This window comes from Hylobates moloch, unplaced genomic scaffold, assembly GCF_009828535.3.
Source record: "Hylobates moloch isolate HMO894 unplaced genomic scaffold, HMol_V3 SCAFFOLD_7, whole genome shotgun sequence".
Classification (NCBI taxonomy): Eukaryota; Metazoa; Chordata; class Mammalia; order Primates; family Hylobatidae; genus Hylobates; species Hylobates moloch.
Genome location: NW_026652282.1, coordinates 115,451,002 through 115,469,835, shown reverse-complemented (window position 1 = coordinate 115,469,835; position 18,834 = coordinate 115,451,002). Strand labels below are relative to the sequence as shown.

The 18,834-nt window shown below is 43.0% G+C and overlaps 1 protein-coding gene across 9 annotated transcripts in view; it reads right to left on the bottom strand.

The window, feature by feature from the left end:
• The window catches only part of PABIR3 (PABIR family member 3), a 417,014-nt gene that overhangs the window by 337,694 nt on the left and 60,486 nt on the right, over positions 1–18,834 (bottom strand). For 5 of the 9 annotated variants that reach the window (XM_058441500.1, XM_058441501.1, XM_058441506.1 and 2 more), the window contains one exon: positions 11,135–11,366. The exons of the other annotated variants lie outside the window; for them this stretch is intronic. In XM_058441500.1, the coding sequence (XP_058297483.1) occupies positions 11,183–11,366 (184 nt within the window). In that variant the 3' untranslated portion in view covers positions 11,135–11,182. Of the gene's footprint in view, positions 1–11,134; positions 11,367–18,834 lie in introns of those variants that run through there. 9 annotated transcript variants of the gene reach the window in all.

Below are 18,834 nucleotides of genomic sequence, written 5' to 3'. Positions count from 1 at the left end.
TTCAAAGCTGTCAGACAGGGACATTTAAGTCTGCAGAGGTTACTGCTGTCTTTTTGTTTGTCTGTACCCTGCCCCCAGAGGTGGAGCCTACAGAGGCAGTCAGGCCTCTTTGAGCTGTGGTGGGCTCCACCCAGTTCGAGCTTCACGGCTGCTTCGTTTACCTAAGCAAGCCTGGGCAATGGCAGGCGCCCCTCCCCCAGCCTCGCAGTCGCCTTGCAGTTTGATCAGACTGCTGTGCTAGCAATCAGCGAGACTCCGTGGGCGTAGGACCCTCCGAGCCAGGTGCGGGATATAATCTCCTGGTGTGCCGTTTTTTAAGCCCATCGGAAAAGCGCAGTATTAGGGCGGGAGTGACGTGATTTTCCAGGTGCCGTCTGTCACCCCTTTGTTTGACTAGGAGAGGGAACTCCCTGACCCCTTGCGCTTCCTGAGTGAGGCAATGCCTTGCCCTGCTTCAGCTCGTGCACGGTGCGCTGCACTCGCTGTCCTGCGCCCACTGTCTGGCACTCCCTAGTGAGATGAACCCAGTACCTCAGATGGAAATGCAGGAATCACCCATCTTCTGCGTCGCTCACGCTGGGAGCTGTAGACTGGAGCTGTTCCTATTCGGCCATCTTGGCTCCTCCCTCGCCTCTTACAGTCTTAACATGACTTTCAGTCATTACTGTGAACAAAAGTTCTGTCATAAGGAATTTGGAAGAAGAGACTTTATTCCAGTGAATAAACTGGTGGGGGGCAGAGGGTGGAGAGGAAACACAGCCTTCTAATAAATGGAGGGTCCAGGTTTTATAGCAAAACTTCCTGTTCAGGTTCTCAATAAGGTTCCTTTTATGCAAATGAAGGATTCAAATTTGAATAGTTCTCATTTGTCAACACAGCTGAGATCTGATTAGTTGATACAGATGAGCCCTGACTGGTTGCTACAGGTGAGCTCTGATTGGTTGCTTCAGGGGAGCTCTGAAAGTCCCAAAGTTAAACAGAAGTGTGGGTTTTCTGACCTCTAGTCAGCAGATGGCTACTTGATTCTATTAAAAATTTAGTCACTTGGGATCCATCTTGAGGGATTGGCTTTATATTTGTTGACAGTACTTTCTGATGTTGTTGCAATGGGCAATAGAGTGTCCAGTATAGCTCTCCTAACCACAAAAGAGTGCTGGGGAGTTGGGGGCCAGTTCAAATGATCTCATGGATCAATAAGTATAGATATCATTTAGATAACACATTCATAATCAGCCTGGGAATGAAACTCCACACATGAATCACATTTATTTGAAGGGTGCCTACTGCTAGAGGCCAGGCTATTTAGTCTGTAATTAGGAGGGGATTTCTAGAATTTTCTGTGAGCCTTCCAGGCTTCCTGAACCTCATCCCTCTCGTTAGGTAAAAGGAATAGAAAAAGTAGATGCTTGTTTGGGACAGAACAGTGTGTAATGGGGAAATCAGCACGTGAGAAGGCATTTTGTAGTAGTTACTCTAAAGGTAAGCATTTCGCTAATTATGGAATGGGTTTATGGAAGGAAACAATGTCCTCGCTCTAAATGTTTATATCAAATTCTTCATTACTCCTAAAATCCCAGAGGAGGTTCTGGTTTGCACGTGGTAGGGTCTGGATGGACACCTGGCAGGGATATTGTGGAGGGAATTTGGGTATGAGACACAAGTCTGGGCTGGAGAAGCCACTTCTTCAAGCCTGAGATTCTGTGAAAACTAAAGGTGCCAATCTATTTTCTTAAAGAAACTGTACCTTTTAAAGTACAAAATCATAGAGATAGAGAACAAATCAATGGTTATCAGAGGTTAGGGATGGTGGGGGGCAGGGGTGTGACTAGAAAGGGGTACATGGGAGAGATCTTTGTGGTGATGGAAGTGTTTTGCATCTTGAGTGCAATAGTGGTGCCACGAATACATACATGTAATAAAATGGCATATAGAAGGAAGAGTTAGTACAAAACAAAAACCAAACAAAAATGGCATAGAACCCCCCCACACACATTGTACCTATGTCAAATTTTCTGGCCTTTATATTGTACTATAATTATGTGAGATGTAATCATTGGGGGATACTAGCTGAAGGGCAACTTCCTGTGAATCTAAAGAGTTAAACCTTCAAGCATAATCCTGCATTTCTTTCTTTTTTTTTTTTTTTTTTTTTTTAGATGGAGTTTCACTCTTATTGCCCAGGCTGGAGTCCAGTGGTGCCATCTCGGCTCACTGCAACCTCCACCTCCCGGGTTTAAGTGATTCTCCCACCTTAGCCTCCCAAGTAGCTGGGATTACAGGCATGTGCCACCACACCCAGCTACTTTTGTATTTTTAGTAGAGGTGGGGTTTTACTATGTTGGTCACGCTGGTCTCAAACTCCTCACCTCAGGTGATCCACCACCTCGGCCTCCCAAAGTGCTGGGATTACAAGCATGAGCCACCATGCCTGAGCAATCCGGCATTTCTTTTAAGGGCCCTACAAAATCCTTCATTTATCCAATTTTTCTTTCAAGAGAAGCCCATCCCACCCCTACCCCATATACCATAACTCTTTGACTCTTGAGAACTAGGACTACAGACTTAGAAACAAACTTTTCCATCTTAATTTCTCCACTGGAGAAAAAAAAAGTCAGAGAACATATGTGCACTTCTTTTATCTATGGATCCGATATTTCCGATGGAGCTATTCCACTAGTAATGGCTTGAGCAGACTAGAAAGCTTCTATAGCCAGCTAAGTCAGCTCTTCTTACTGCCACGGAATAAAAGCAGAAACATGTTAAATTCCTTTCATCCCTTCGATGTGAATAGAAGCATAAGGGTAGGAAGGAAGGAGGGGCAGGCCAGGAGAGTGCAGGGTCTTGTGGTTCTGAAATGAGAAGCACCAGGCCACCACACAAAGCAGAGGGGCTTCTCTCAGCTCAGGAGAAGCTGTGTTTTTGGGGTTGAGACACACAGAGAAATTGGCCCAGGACATCAGGCACTTGAAAGCTAGCCTCAGAGAGGGTAGCAGTTTGAGTTGAATGTAGAAATCTGAACCAGCTTTCCCTCCCAGCCTCCCTAACTACACCAGAAGAGGAGATGAACAAAGCCTGAGCCCTTCGATGGGAACAGGTGGTTGTAACGGGCACAGGTCATAAAGGGATTTGGGATGGGAGCATCTGCTGCAGGCTGCCCCATTCCTGACACACCCTATCTCCCAGAGGCCCCATCTTGGCCTTCCTACATTTATTCCATTGCATCTTCTCTGGCCCATGCAACCTAGCACTTGACAATAAGTCATCTCACAGTATTCTCTTATCCCAGTTCTACCACTTACTAGCTATTTGATCTTGGGCAAGTTGTCTAAATGTTTTTGCCCCTTAGTTTACTTACCTGTTAAATGGGGGCAAAACTTGCTTTACAGGGTTCGTAAGGTGCCTGGCGCCTAACAGGTGCTCAGCAGATACTAGCTTTCTCCTTTCTCTGCTCATTGTTGCCTATGTGAATGGCACATCGCTCACTAGATTGTAAGCTCCTTCACGGAGCTTCCCTCCCTTCTTTCTCCCCCAGTACCTAGCCTAGGGTTGGGCACACAAGAACTTGTTAATGACTCCTCATTGGCTAGGCTAAATGGACTTTTCCTGGCTGCCTCAATAATGCTGATGGGGACCTGAAATGAACATAAGGGAATGCCAACATTCCATTTTAGTGATATGAGGGTAACATGCTGAATTTTTTTTTTTTTTTGAGATGGAGTCTTGCTCTGTTGCCCAGGCTGGAGTGCAATGGCGCGATCTTGGCTTACTGCAACCTCTGCCTCCCAGGTTCAAGCGATTCTCTTGCCTCAGCCTCCCAAGTATCTGGGATTACAGGCACCCACCACCATGCCCAGCTAATTTTTTGTATTATTTAGTAGAGATGGGGTTTCACCATGTTGGCCAGGCTGGTCTTGAACTCCTGACCTCACGTGATCCACCCGCCTCGGCCTCCCAAAGTGCTGAGATTACAGTCATGAGCCACCACGCCCGGCCAACATGCTGAATTCTTTACTTCCTTGATACATTGTTATAGCAAAACTCATGTGCTAAGTCCTGCCTTTAGTGCAAACATAATTTTAGACACCAGTTATGCAGCTCAAGTAAAATTAGAAGCCAATGGTTTAAGTATCTTGACAAAATCGCTTCTTGATCTGTTGCAGATGTGAAGTAGGAACGAGAAGCAATTACAGACTGACATGGTTATTGCCACAGAATTCAGAAGGTTATCAATTCTAACATAAGAATCTGAAATTGACCCTATTACATCCATACCTAATCACTGTCTTGGGACCATACCTCAGTCAGTAGTCATTTGTGAGGTCCAGTGGAAAGAGTAATGGATCAGGAAATGAAGACCAGAGCTGGAGTCCCGGATTCACTCATTCAGCCAAAAAACATTTACTGAATGCCTAACATGGGGCTAGGCTCTATGCGTAACAGACCTGATCCTGCCCCACATGGAATTTACTACGTTTGTAGCTGTGTGACCTGCAGGAATCACTTCGTCTCTCTGGGTCTCATGCTCCCCATCTGCCAAACAGCGACAGATATATTTATATCATAAAGTAATTATTAGAATTATATGAGGGAATGCAGGGGCGAGAGCTCTGCAGACTGTGCTTGCTCTCTGTTATTGTCCTCTATGTAATGGTTACATGAATAGCTTGTGATCACTTGAAAATTATGTCCTAAGTCTATTTCAAGGGGGCTGAACATGTTCTGCCTGTCTCATTTTCCTTCCTTACATGTTGTCAAGCCAACCAAAACCAGAGTGAGCAGGAGAAACAAAGAGAGTTATGCTGTGCTGGGCTACGCGTTACAGAGAATAGCACTCCACTTTGTGTTCTCAAGTGGGTTGGATTTCAGATAAGGTCCCATTATGAAACGAACCACGTTCCTACAAATATAATGTTGAAGTCCTAACCTCCAGTAGCTGTGAATTTGACCACATTTGGAAATAGGGTTTTTGCAGATGTAATCCAGTTAAGATAAGATCATAAGGGTCAGCCCTAGCCTGATATGACTTGTGTCCTTACAACAGGTAAATTTGGACACAGACACAGATAAAGGAGAATGCCATGTGAAGACACACAGAGACACACAGAGGAGGCGGCCATGTGAAGATGGAGTCAGAGACTTGTGCAGCCACAAGTCAAGGAATGCTTGGGGCTATCAGAAACTGAAACAAGCAAGGAAGGATCCTCCTCTACAAGCTTCAGAGGGAGTACGGCCCTGCCAACACCTTGATTTCATACTACTAGCTTCTGGACCTGTGAGAGAATAGATTTCTGTGTTGTAAGCCCCCCAGTTTGTGGCACTGTGTTATGGCAGCCCCAGAAAACCAATACAATTCCAAAACAGCCACAGCCCTTCCCTCCGTTCTCCAGGTGGTCAGACACCCCTTCCTTTTCTGTACTTGAATCCACATAATAAACAATGCCTTGATACAAGAGCCTCAAAATGTGGGTCTCCAGAATGGCAGAAGAGCTTGCATGGAATTCTGAATTTCATTGTACATTTTTCTTTTTTTTTAAACGGAGTCTCACTCTGTTGCCCAGGCTAATCTCAGCTCACTGCAACTTCCGCCTCCCGGATTCAAGCATTTCTCCTGTCTCAGCCTCCCGAGTAGCTGGGATTACAGGTGCCTGCCACCACGCCAGCTAATTTTGTATTTTTAGTAGAGACGAGGTTGCACCATATTGGTCAGGCTGGTCTTGAACTCCTGACCTCACGTGATCCACCCGCCTTGGCCTCCCAAAGTGCTGGGATTACAGGCGTGGGCCACCATGCCCGGCTATTGCACATTTTTCAAATAAGTCAAGGTGGAAGCCAAGGTTGCCCTCCTTTACCCTTTCTGTTCTCAAGTTTGATGGAAAATAGCCAGAGCAGGCAGGCATGAGACCTACAGGCATGGGAACTACTGAGTAAACAGCTGCTGCTGCTAGCTCTCAGCATGGAGACTATCTTGGGAAATCCAGGGGGTCCATTCTGGGCCCTGATAAAGGCCAGGGGCTTGCAGGAGAACCGGCCTCATTTAAGGTTTCCAAGAACTATACTGCAAGCTAGTCCAACCTGTGGCCCGCAGGCCACATGTGGTCTAGGACAGCTTTGTGGCCCAACACAAATTGAGCAAACTTTCTTAAAACATTATGAGCTATCATTAGTGTTAATGTATTGTATGTGTGGCCCAAGACAATTCTTCTTCCAATGTGGCCCAGGGAAGCCAAAAGATTGAATACCGCTGTGATATGGTTTGGCTGTGTGCCCCCCGACAAATCTCATCTTGAATTGTAGTTCCCATAATCCCCCACGTGTTGTGAGAGGGACCTGGTGGGAGGTAATTACCCCCATGCTGCTGTTTTCGTGATAGTGAGTGAGTTCTCATGAGAGCTGATGGCTTTATAAGGGGCTTTCCCCCCTTTTGCTCATTCTTCTTCTTCCTGCCACCATGTGAAGAAGGGCATGTTTGCTTCCCCTTCTGCCATAATTGTAAGTCTCCTGAGGCCTCCCCAGCCATGCTGAACTGTGAGTCAATTAAACCTCTTTCCTTTATAAATTACCCAGTCTCGGGTATGTATGTCTTTATTAGCAGCATGAGAATGGACTAATATACCCAGCTATACTGTATCATGTGCTTCAGAGCCAGGCTGACAGCTTGTCTCTGCCTAGACTCCTCTACTCTTGCAACCAACCAGAGGCTGCCATCCTAGCAAAGGAGCTATCCCTTCTGTAGGACAGACAGGTGATTCATTTAATCAGTGCATATGTCTTATTTTGAAAAATTACTATTTGGCAACCACCAAAATAATAACTGATTCAGGCAAGAGTCATCAGCAGATCCTTAAACTAGAGAGTGAAATTTTTATGAGAAACATGATATTTACATAGTCTCAAAGTATCTCCCCATATGTTAGTTATTAAGCATAAAAACAAAATAGTATCTTTACAGTGGAAGAAACTGGTGGACATCATCTTAACCAAGGAATCAAGGTTAACATCACCAACCATCACATGCCTTTTTATGTTTCACCCCCACCAAAAATGTGTAACCTAGCTCTCATGAGGACACATCAGGCAAACCCAAGTTGAGGGACATTCTACAAAATAATTGGCCTGTACTCTTCCAAAGTGTTAATGTCACAAAAGACAAAGAAAGGTTGAGGACTGTTCCAGATTTAAGAAGACTTAAGAGATTAAGAGACATAAAAACTAAATACAATGTGTGATCCTAGACTGGATCATGGATGAAAGAAAAGCTATGCAGGACATTATTGGGCCAATTAAAATTTGAATATGGACGGCAGATTATATATTAGGACACTGCAATAATACTATATTTCCTGAATTTGATAACTACTGTGTTTATATAACAGATTGTCTTTTTTCGTAGGAAACACAGTTTGAAGTATTAAGGAGAAGAGGAACATGACGTCTGCAATTTATTCTCAAGTGTTTTAGAAAAAATATGTGTGTCTGTGTGCGTATGAGTAGAAAGAGAATGATAAAGCAGTTGTAACAAGATGCTTACAAGAGATGCATCTTGATAAAGGGTATGTGAAAGTTATTTTTACTGTTTTTGCATACTATTTTCTGTAAGTTGAAAGTACTTCAAATTTAAAATTTTAAAATATATTATTTTCAGCATTTAACTATGTGCCTGATGCTGTGCTAGGTGTGAGGTATTCAAGGGAGAACAAGACATGATCTTTACCTTTAGCTCACAGTCTGAAGCAGGGAGACAAAGTGGCAAGCACAATTCTGTGTGATGAAGGATGCTGTGAGCACACAGAGGAGGTACGCTAAACCCAGACTTCTCAAGCAAGGGAGTCAGTGGGGCTCTCTACAGAGGAGGGAAAGAGGAGGCTTAGAGTTGGGATAACTTATTTAGCTTGGGGAGCCAGTGAGACATGGAAGAAGTTGGGGGGAAGAAGCCAAGCCTGGACCTCTAAGCGGCAAGAGGAAGCCACCTGCCTCCTGAGGACAGACAACAAGGCACAGATTAGCAGGTGTCAGAGGCCAGGCTGAGGTTGTTATAGCCTCTAAGGTAACATAAGAAGCGCAGACATCAGCAAAACAGCTTGGGGCTGAAAGGTTGAACACAAGTGTGTTTACTGATGACCTTTGCGGTGATGTATAATGGATGCCCTAGAGGTAGCAGGCCCCAGATTGATAAATACAAGTAACCTGGATAAGGGCATGACCCCAAATTAGTTTAAGTTGCTAATAATAAACGTCACAGCAGGAAGAGAATGTCAAGCGATCATAAGGAACTAAAGAAGTGATTTTTTGAGAACAGGATGAGCTTTACCAGCAATAAGGATAAGGTAGTAGCCAATTAACACACAACAGGATGGGGAGAGATTGTTGTTAATAGAAAAAATCCTGAGGACAGTACCAGGTCCCGTAATAAAGGGAAATCTGGGAGGCAGTACTGCTGTTTCAGAAGTTGATGTGGGAATGGGAATTTCCATTCAATTATGAGATACAAGAGCCAGGATGAGAAAGCACACCGATGTTCTTAGCAAGGACCTAGTGGGAGTTTTATTTTCTTTTTAAACTTTTGTGCTATGAAAACTTTACAAAAATAATGACAACAGCATTAGTTTAAGCCACATGAAATTGCCAAAATTTGACCATTTTTGATCTACAAACATGGCAATTTTATGTTTTAAGTGAAAACAAACCCCCATATACCCATCACCCAGCTTCAGCAATTATTGACACATGGTCAATTTCATTTCCTCCAAATCCCCACCCATTATTCCGATAAACTGTCTGATATAAAGGAAATCTCTGGTGGAAGTTTTTGTTGTGCTTTTGTTTTAATGATTTAATATCTATAAAAGAGATTCAAATTACATATGTACACATAATATTAAAACTAAGAGATTCAAATTATGTGTATATATGTTTTTAGTTAATTATTTTCTCAGTAAGTAATACATTCAGATGGTTCACAATTCAAAAGGTACAAAAAAACAGGATACGTGAAAATTCCCTTCCAACCCTTGCTCACTTGCCAACAGCTCTCTCTCCTCAGGGGCAATGACTAGTAACAGTTTTATTATTTTGTTTAAAAACAGGGTCTTGCTCTGTTGCTCGGCCTGGAGTGCAGTCGTATGATCATAGCTCACTAGATCCTTGAACTCCTGGGCTCAAGAGATCCTCTCGCCTCAGCCTCTCAAGTAGCTGGGATTACAAGCATCCACCCCTATGTCCAGCTATTTAACAAATTTTATTTTGGTAGAAATGAAGTCTTATTATGTTTTCCAGGCTGGTCTTGAACTCCTGGTCTCAAGCAATCCTCCCACCTCAGCCTCCCAGTGCCCTTGGATTACAGGCATGAGCCACTGCACCCAGCAACAGTTTTTTTATGGATCCTTCCAGAGATGTTTTATGCATATGCTAGTAAAGAGATTATAAACTACTCACAGTGTTCTGCACCTTGCTTCTTCCATTTAACAATATATTCTGGAGATCATTCCATATCAATACATAAAGATCTACCTCCTTTTTTTTTTTTTGAGACAGAGTCTCGCTCTGTCACCCAGGCTGGAGTGCAGTGGCGCAATCTCGGCTCACTGCAAGCTCCGCCTCCCGGGTTCACGCCATTCTCCTGCCTCAGCCTCTCCGAGTAGCTGGGACTACAGGAGCCCGCCACCACGCCCGGCTAATTTTTTTTTTTTTGTATTTTTTAGTAGAAACGGGGTTTCACCGTGGTCTCGATCTCCTGACCTCTTGATCCGCCTGCCTTGGCCTCCCAAAGTGCTGGGATTACAAGCGTGAGCCACCGCGCCTGGCCGATCTACCTCCTTTTTAACAGCTACCTAGCATTCCATTTTATGAAGCATAATTTATTTAACTAATCAAATTGCTACTGATGGACTTTTAGGCAGTTTCCGACCTGTTGCCATTACAGACAATACTGCAGTGATTTGCCTTATACATTCATCTTGCACCAAAGCAAGTAAGTATATCTGTAGGAAAAATTCCTCAGAATGGAATTGCTGGATAGAAGGGGGTGTGCATTTGTAATTATGATAGCAGTTGCCCAATGGCCTCCAAAAGGTAAGAGCTGTTTGAATGCTGTCTACACCCTTTCATCATGCACAGTTTCCTTGCTGCTCCTTTCCTCTTACTCCAAGGGTCAAGGGACCACTTCCACATCTCAAATTTAGAATTGCCCCTCCGAACTTAGCCTCCTATTGGTCTCCCTCAACCACATTTTGGGCCCCACACCCACCAGCCTATCCTTCCTCCTCTCTTCTTTTCCAGAGACCATCAGCATCCTCCTGGCTTCCTCTCCTTTTTCCAAGTCAGCCCCACCATCGGCCATTTTAGCTTTGCTAGCGTTGATCCCCTGGACTCACTCTCCCCGTGACCTTCAGCAGCACCTGCTCTGCCAATCCCTGGCCCTGTGAAAGCCCCACCATACATTCTCTCCATTGCCTGCTCCCAGGCAGCTAGCTATTGCTGGAGAAGGTCATGAAGTTGGCTCCACTACAAAGCCAGGCCAGCCAGCCTCAGCTGGGCCCCAAGGGCTGCAAGGCAGTCCTTTTATATATCAAATTTCTCTCAGCAATTGTTCCAACTCCTCTCCCTCTCCTCATATCCCCTACCCCATCCTTGTGCCAGACCCCTTGGTACTGGGCCTGGCTTTGGATTTCAATGACAGGACATAGGTTATCAAGCAGGAACTCCTTCAATGTCCCCCTCTTCACCTCACCTTCCCTACTTCTCTGCACATTCACCCATGCCTGTTCATCCACCCACACCACCTTCATGAGAAGGAGGTACTTCCTCCTCAAGGTTACCCCTTCCAGCTGTGTCCTTGGCACTATATTCTCTTGCTTTCTCCTACACTTGGCCCCAGAAGCCATCCTCTTTCCCTTTGGGCAAGCTCTTCCTCCTCATTAGTTTTTTCCTCTCAGCCTAAAAACACTTCCCTCATATCTGTGTCATTGTTCCACATCACCACCAGACTTTTTTTTTTGAGACGGAGTTTCACTCTTGTTGCCCAGGCTGGAGTGCAATGGCGTGATCTCAGCTCACCACAACCTCCGCCTCCTGGGTTCAAGTGATTCTCCTTCCTCAGCCTCCTGAGTAGCTGGGATTACAGACATGCGCCACCACGCCCGGCTAATTTTGTATTTTTAGTAGAGACAGGGTTTCTCCATGTTGGTCAGGCTGGTCTTGAACTCCCGACCTCAGGTGATCCGCCCGCCTCAGCCTCCCAAAGTGCTGGGATTACAGGCGTGAGCCACCGCGCCTGGCCTGGACTTTTAAAATTTAGCAATTCATGTGCCTCCTGGCTTCCCTTCCTCCTTCCATGTTGGCCTCCAAATTTAATAGAAAAATCTGAAATACTGACAAGTGAAAGGGAGAAAATAAAAATTATTCACAGTGCCACCATCCAACTATTGACATATTCATGTATTTCTTTTCAATCTTTTTATATGCATATATATATACATTTACGTATTTTTTACAAAATTGGACCATAGTATAAATACTGGTTAAGTAAATGCACTTCTTTGAGTGATTCCATTTCCTCCTGTGTAAAGTGAGGACTATTATAGTAACTACCTCACAGGGTTGTTATGAGGATTACTCGAGATAAAAATATAGAAAAACACTTATCACAGTGACACATAGCAAGTTGAATTAACGTTAGCTGTTACGATCTTCCCACGTCAACAAATATAGCTCTACATGAGAATGTAATGAGTTCTGTCACTGCAGTGCCTAATAGGAGTGACTAAAGCACTGCAGTGACTCACCAACACACATTCATTTGGCACAAGAGCAAGTATATCTATGGGATAAACTCCTAAAAGCAGAATTTCTGGGCCAAAGGCTATGTGCATTTGTAATTTTGATAGATATAGTCAAACTGCCTCCATCAAGTGCAAGTTACCATGATTTCTTTAACTTATAAAGAAGTAATAAGGCTGTTTCACATTTTTAACTGATACAAACCCAGACCATGAAGAACATTCTTATAACTGGATCTTTGCATAGATCCACGATTATTTATCCAGGGGAGAGGAAAGAGTATGAGTAAGGGCACAGAGGTGGAAGCTCAAATGATGTGCATGGGAAACTGCTAGTATTGATGTCTAACAGAGGTGAGAATGGCAAGAGTTGAGGAAAATATAGTGGGACCAAATCATGAAGGACCGTGAATGTCACTGTCATTCAGTCAGTCACCAAATCTTTATTGACCACCTACTACAGACCAGGTACCGTTTTAAATACTTTGTTCACTTACTGAACAAAAACGGAAGATTCCTACCCTGGGGGAGCTGACGTTCTGGCAGAGAGTGGCAAACAATATATGGAATGTTAGAAGGTGATAAGTTCTACAGAGAAAAGGAAAAGTACAGCAGGCCAAAGGGGATCAGGAGTGCTGAGAGTTGCTATATGAAGTACAGTGGCTACCTCATTGTGGACTTTGAACATCCTCTACAATGAAGAAGTAGGCGTCACTTATATTTATCACCAACTTGCCACATCCACATACCTGATAACCTAATTATTCTCTTTAAATCAGCTTACCTCCCCTACTTAGATTTATTTCAAAGGAAACTTCACAACACTAGCATAAATGGAAACCCAGGATTGCTGTCACAAAGGTCTAGAAAGGGAAGACCTTTCTAGAGGGGGCCGAGGCAAGAGGATCACTTGAGCCCAGAAATTCAAGACCAGCCTGGGCAACATAGGGAGACCCCATCTCTACACACACAATTTTTCTTTTTAATTAGCCAGGCATGGTGTCATGAACCAGGCATGGTAGCTACTTGGGAGGCTGAGGTGAGAGGATGACTTGAGCCCAGGAAGTCAAGGCTGCAGTGAGCTGTGATTGTGCCACTGCACTCCAGCCTGGGCGGCAGAGTGAGACCGGGTGCGGTGGCTCACGCCTGTAATCCCAGCACTTTGGGAGGCTGAGGCAGGTGGATCACTTGAGGTCAGGACTTCAAGACCAGCCTGGCCAACATGGCGAAAACCCATCTCTACTTAAAAAAATACAAAAATTAGCTGGGCGTGGTGGCATGCTCCTGTAATTCCAGCTACTCGCGAGGATGAGGCAGGAGAATTGCTTGAACCCAGGAGGCAGAGGTTACAGTGAGCCGAGATCATGCCACTGCACTCCAGCCTGGGTGACAGAGCAAGACTCCATCTCAAAAAATAAAAAAATAAAAAATAAATAAATACATAGAAAGGGAAACTGGAGAGTACCTAGCGCTGGCTTCTTCCCTTCCTTTTGTAGGTCAGTTATTAAATATCAGCAAAAACAAGCACTTACTAAATTATGTACTTATTTTCCAGGTAGCTTAGGCTTTTACATGCAGCAGATAATTTCATCTTCACAATGACCCTATGAGGTAGGTACCATTATTGTCTCCGCTGGTTTAGGAAGTAACTTCGGTAAAGTGACTAACCTTCCCAAACCTCAGTTTCCTCCTAAATAAATGGGGACAATAATGGGAATACAGGAGAGAAGAGCCCATTAGCTTCTCCCCACTCCACGTCATGCTTAGGCGAGACTTGAAGAGGGGACAGGAAGGGGACAGAGGCTCCCAGCTGCAGCATTCCCTGACTGCCTTCCCAATGCCAACAATTGAGATTAGAACTAAATTACTGCTTTAAAACACCTCTCCCCAGAGTTAAATTTATTAGTCACTTTAATTTTCCTATGAAGAACTTTAATCAGAATGTCCAAATTGATTTCAGCCTTGCTAGGATGGGAGGTTTTGATTAGAAGAGGGGAAGATGATGTGCCTTGGGAGCATAGGCCCTTTTTTGGAAGAGGTCAGAGCAGGGTAGATTCTGAGTGGTTGGGGGTGGGGAGCTGGAGGGAAAGAAGCAGCAGAAGGCAAGGTGGAAAGAAACTAAAGACGAACTCTATCAGCTTCAGCTGTCTCTAATTCAAGTCCTTTTAGGGAGGAAGCAGAATCTAACTGACAATAAATAATACATCATTAGGGAGATAGCACCTTGGTCCTGTTAACCTGCTTAGTTTCTCAAAGTATACTACTGCTATTCGACTTCCTGAGAAGTCATCTTTGTATCTTAAAAAAAAAGTCATTTTCATTCATAGGAAATAATATTGGATTCTAAACTACTCGATCAAAGACCTTGAGCCAGGCCAGGTGCAGTGGCTCACACTGGTTAATGCTACCACTTTGGGAGGCCGAGGGATCACTTGAGCTCAGGAGTTCAAGACCAGCCTGGGCAACACGGTGAAACCCCATCTCTACAAAAAGGAACAAATTAGCCAGGAGTGGTGGCATGCACCTGTAGTCCCAGCTACTTTGGAGGCTGAGGTGGGAGGATCACCTGAACCTAGGAGGTTGAGGCAGCAGTGAGCCAAGATCCCACCACTGTATTCCAGCCTGGGTGACAAAGTGAGATCCTGTCTCAAAAAAAAAGAAAAGAAAAAAAAAAAGACTTTGAACCAGAGATATGTCTTTCTCTGGTTTTAGTTCTCATTGAATAATGAGAATTCCACAAAGTCACACAGACGAACCCATGTTCCCTGAAAGGCTTACTTACAGTCAAGAAAAAGTCAATATAATGTAGTAACCCTGGAATGTGAGCATTGGAGTAGATGAACCCATGTGTAGAATAAATATTTTTAAATCACTTAGAGGGAACTGGAGAGTAAGGAAAAGCTTCTCATGGAAACTAAAAAGCTAAGAGTAGAAGGGGTTAGATCGATGGTGCAGGGCTGGCATTGCCTAATGACCCCCTCATAGCCCACAGATGTGATGGGTTATGTAGGCTCTGTGACACAAAGGAAAATAATGTTGGATCTGTTTGGTATGGACCATCTAGGAGAGGACAGAAATCCCCAAAGGCAAGCACACTACCCCTGATTTCACAGTTCAGGAACGGAAACATCAGATTCCTTTCGTTGACACCCTGTTGAATGGGGAACTACATTATCTACTACACAAATGCCTTCCTTCTCCTGCCCGCATCTGGAGAGCCACAGACAAGATTCAGACAACCCTGGCCCTTATGCTGGCGTTTCAGTTTGGTAAAGTGGGATTAGTGAAAAGCTTGTTGCTTGGTAACAATGTGCTCTTATAAACCCTTAGATCTTGGTATGATGAAATAGACCAAGTACATCTATTGTTTTATTTTGCTTTGCTTTTTTATTCATTTCTTGTCACCAAGATCCAAAGGATGATACCATGCTTTGTGGCTTTCCAGATATCCACTGCCCCTAACCAACAGGACATTGGCAAGTATCTATGAAATCGGATTCTCTTCCTGTCAGTAAGTGGGGGAGTTCAGGAGGCCACTTAGACATATAGTATGTCACTGATCACTGGAACTTTAGCAAGTCGCAGCCTTTCTTTAATTGAATATGCTTTTTCATGAGTTTCTAAGTTAAATAAAAGAAGTAGAACGTCATATGAAGCTATTCCTAAGAATTTTAGGAGACTAGAGAAAGGTCAGTTTATTAGATTTTCTTTTGAAGGAAGTATGCCATTTAGCTGATCATTTTAAATAGTAATGAATAATTGTGTCTGGTTAAATACCAAGGCCCAAGATCTATAAATTAAATTCTTTAAAAACAAAAATAATCTGATTGGTCAGGAGCAGTGGCTCACGCCTGTAATCCCAGCACTTTGGGAGGTCGAGGTGGGTGGATCACCTGAGGTCAGGAGTTTGAGACCAGCCTGGCCAACATGGTGAAACCCCATCTGTGCTAAAAATACAAAAATCAGCCAGGTGTGGTAGCATGCACCTGTAATCCCAGCTACTTGGGAGGCTGAGGCAGGAGAATCGCTTGAACCCAGGAAGTGGAAGTTGCAGTGAGCCAAGATTGTGCCACTGCACTCCAGCCTGGGCGACAGAACAAGACTCGGTCGCAAAAAAAAAAAAAAAAAAAAAAAAAATTAGATCAACGTTTTAAATAAAATAGACATATTTAAACAGATTCCCTCACGCTCATTGATGTCTTTCTTTTGTCAAGCAATGTTTAACACAGCAAATTATTTTGAAAACCAGGATCTCAAAATCAAAACATTGTTTAAAAGAGCTACATATATGAACTACATAAATGAACATGCACTGCCGGTAGGGATATAAAATGGTAAAATCACTTGGGAAAACAGGCTGCTAATTTCTTATAAAGCTAAGCATGCATTCACTATATAATAAAGCAATTCTAGTAGGTATTTACTCAAGATAAATTAAAATATATGTTCACACAAAGGCTTAAACACAAATGTTGAGAGCAGCTTTATTAGTAACAACTCTCAAGTGGAAATAACCCAAATGTCCATCAACACATGAATGGATAAACAAATTGTACCATATATACAGTGAAATATGATTTGGCAATAAAAAGTAATGAACTACTGATGGAGGAAGCAACACAGATGGATCTCAAAGACATTATTCCAGGCAAAAATAACCAGACACAAAAGAGTACATATTGTGTGATTATATATATATGAAGTTCTATAAAAAGAAAATCTAATCTACAGTGATGAAAAGTAGATCAGTGTAGCCTGGAGCCAGCAGTGAGTGTGGAGGAGGATTAATTGCAAAGGGGCAGTGGACATTTTCTGTGGCAAAGGAAATAGTCTGTATCTTAGTTGTAGGCTTAAAATGGGTGCAATTTGTAATACGTAAATTATACCTCAATAAAATTGATTTTAAAAGCTGCATAAGGCCGGGTACAATGGCTCACTCCTGTAATCCCAGCACTTTGGGAGGGTAAGGCGGGAGGATCACCTGAGCTCAGGAGTTCAAGACCAGCCTGGCCAACATGTGAAACCCTGTCTCTACTAAAAAATACAAAAATTAATCCCATCTACTTGGGAAGCTGAGGCAGGAGAATCACTTGAACCGAGGAGGCAGAAGTTGCAGTGAGCCGAGATCATGACAATGCACTCGAGCCTGGGCAACAAAGTGAGTGAGACTCTGTCTCAAAAATAAAAAATAAAAATAAAAATAAAATAAAAGCTGCATAAATACAAAACTTCAAAATTGAAGATTTAAAGTGACTTCTGCCTAGCAAGCATGAAATATAAAGCATCCTGTGTACGAAAATGCAGTACCTACAATTAAGCAAGTACTCTTTTGAAAAACTAAGCACACAGGCCCATACGCATGGTGGAAGTCGTTGGGCTCAGTGTTATTTGGAGCTGGTGCATATATTTATCACACTTTAATAACAAGTGCCTACTATGTAGGAGGAATGGCAAAAAGAATAAAAAGCAAAGGACTCATTAGGCTGGTAAGAAGATCAGGGTGTACACTGGGTTTAGCAGGAGAGCTGAGAACATGCCAAGGACAAGAAATGATATTCTACACATCACCATGAACGCTGGCCTTTCACTATCGTCTTGTGGGGTGCCTCTCAGTTGAGAGGCCAATCAATGTGCATGCAGCTTAACCTTGTCTAACTCGGCTCTAATGTTGGTCAAAAGCCAGAAAAACTGGTACCAACGACTGGGACAAAGAGTAGAAAATGGTATAGGACAAAAGATTCTTCAAATTCCTTGTCCAAGCTACAGAGAATCCTTTGCCTTCCCCATCAGTAGAGAAGCTCTCTCATTTTTTTTTCAATGTTTGGTAAAAAGTTCTTCTAACGTTTTAATAATTGCAGGAGGCTGGATGAGAAATTGATCTGGAAAGCTTTATCCATCTATATAACTTTAGAAATTAAAAGATGGAGGGATAGATAATTGAGTGTCTCTCATATAATCTTAATTTTTCATTATTATTTTTGTTTCTTTTTTATTATTTCAGTCCTCTCCTTCTGCATAATCATAGGATAGGATTCAGAGTACAGTCACACTGAATTGGGAAGTATTCAGAAATTACTTTTTAAGTCAGAGAACTCTAATACCACAATTTACAGAAACTGAGAATGAAATGTAGAAAAAGGGTGGAGTGTTGTGGTCATTTCTCAGTGCCACACTTTAAACATATGATAAACTGGAAAATGTCCAGAAGCCAATGGTCAGGATAGTATCAAGGTCTGGAAACTATCTCAAAGAAAAAAAGACTGGAATGGAAAATCTAGAGGAAGAAAGATTTGTGGAGACATGATAGCCATTGCCAAATATCTGAAAGTCCATCTGTTGGAGAGGAGATGGGTTTTGCTTATTTTGTGGCATTCCCTAGGACAAATTAGGACCAAAGAATGGAAGGTAGATTTTGGTTCCATATCAGAAAGAATGTTTAAATGAGTAGAACTTTCCAACAGTTGAAAGACTCTTAGACTTTAATTCAATAAAAGCTTAAATAGAGGCAGGATTCTGGATCTTCTCACCCCATCTCTTACAAAATTAATAACTGCATATGAGTTTCTAAAATATATTTAACTTCTATTGTTTCTTGATTATACAAGTAATAGACAGTCCATGTGGAAAAATCTGAAAGTACAGAAAGGCAAAGAGAAAAGCAAATAAAAATAAAAACCATCAACTTTCCTACCTCCTAGAAACTGTAAGTTTTTGGCATATAAGCTTACAGAATTTTTTTCTGTTATATATCTACATAACATATATAGATACATATACTTCTTAAAAACAAAAATGAGGCAGTGTGTGGTGGCTCAGGCCTGTAATCCCAGCACTTTGGGAGGCTGAGGTGGGTGGATCACCTGAAGTCAGGAGTTGGAGACCAGCCTGGCCAACATAGTGAAACCCTGTCTCTACTAAAAATACGAAAATTAGCCGGGTGTGGTGGCGGGCGCCTGTAGTCCAGCTACTTGGAAGGCTGAGGTAGGAGAATCGCTTGAACCCAGGAGGCAGAGGTTGCAGTGAGCTGAGATCATGCCATTGCACTACAGCCTGGGTGACA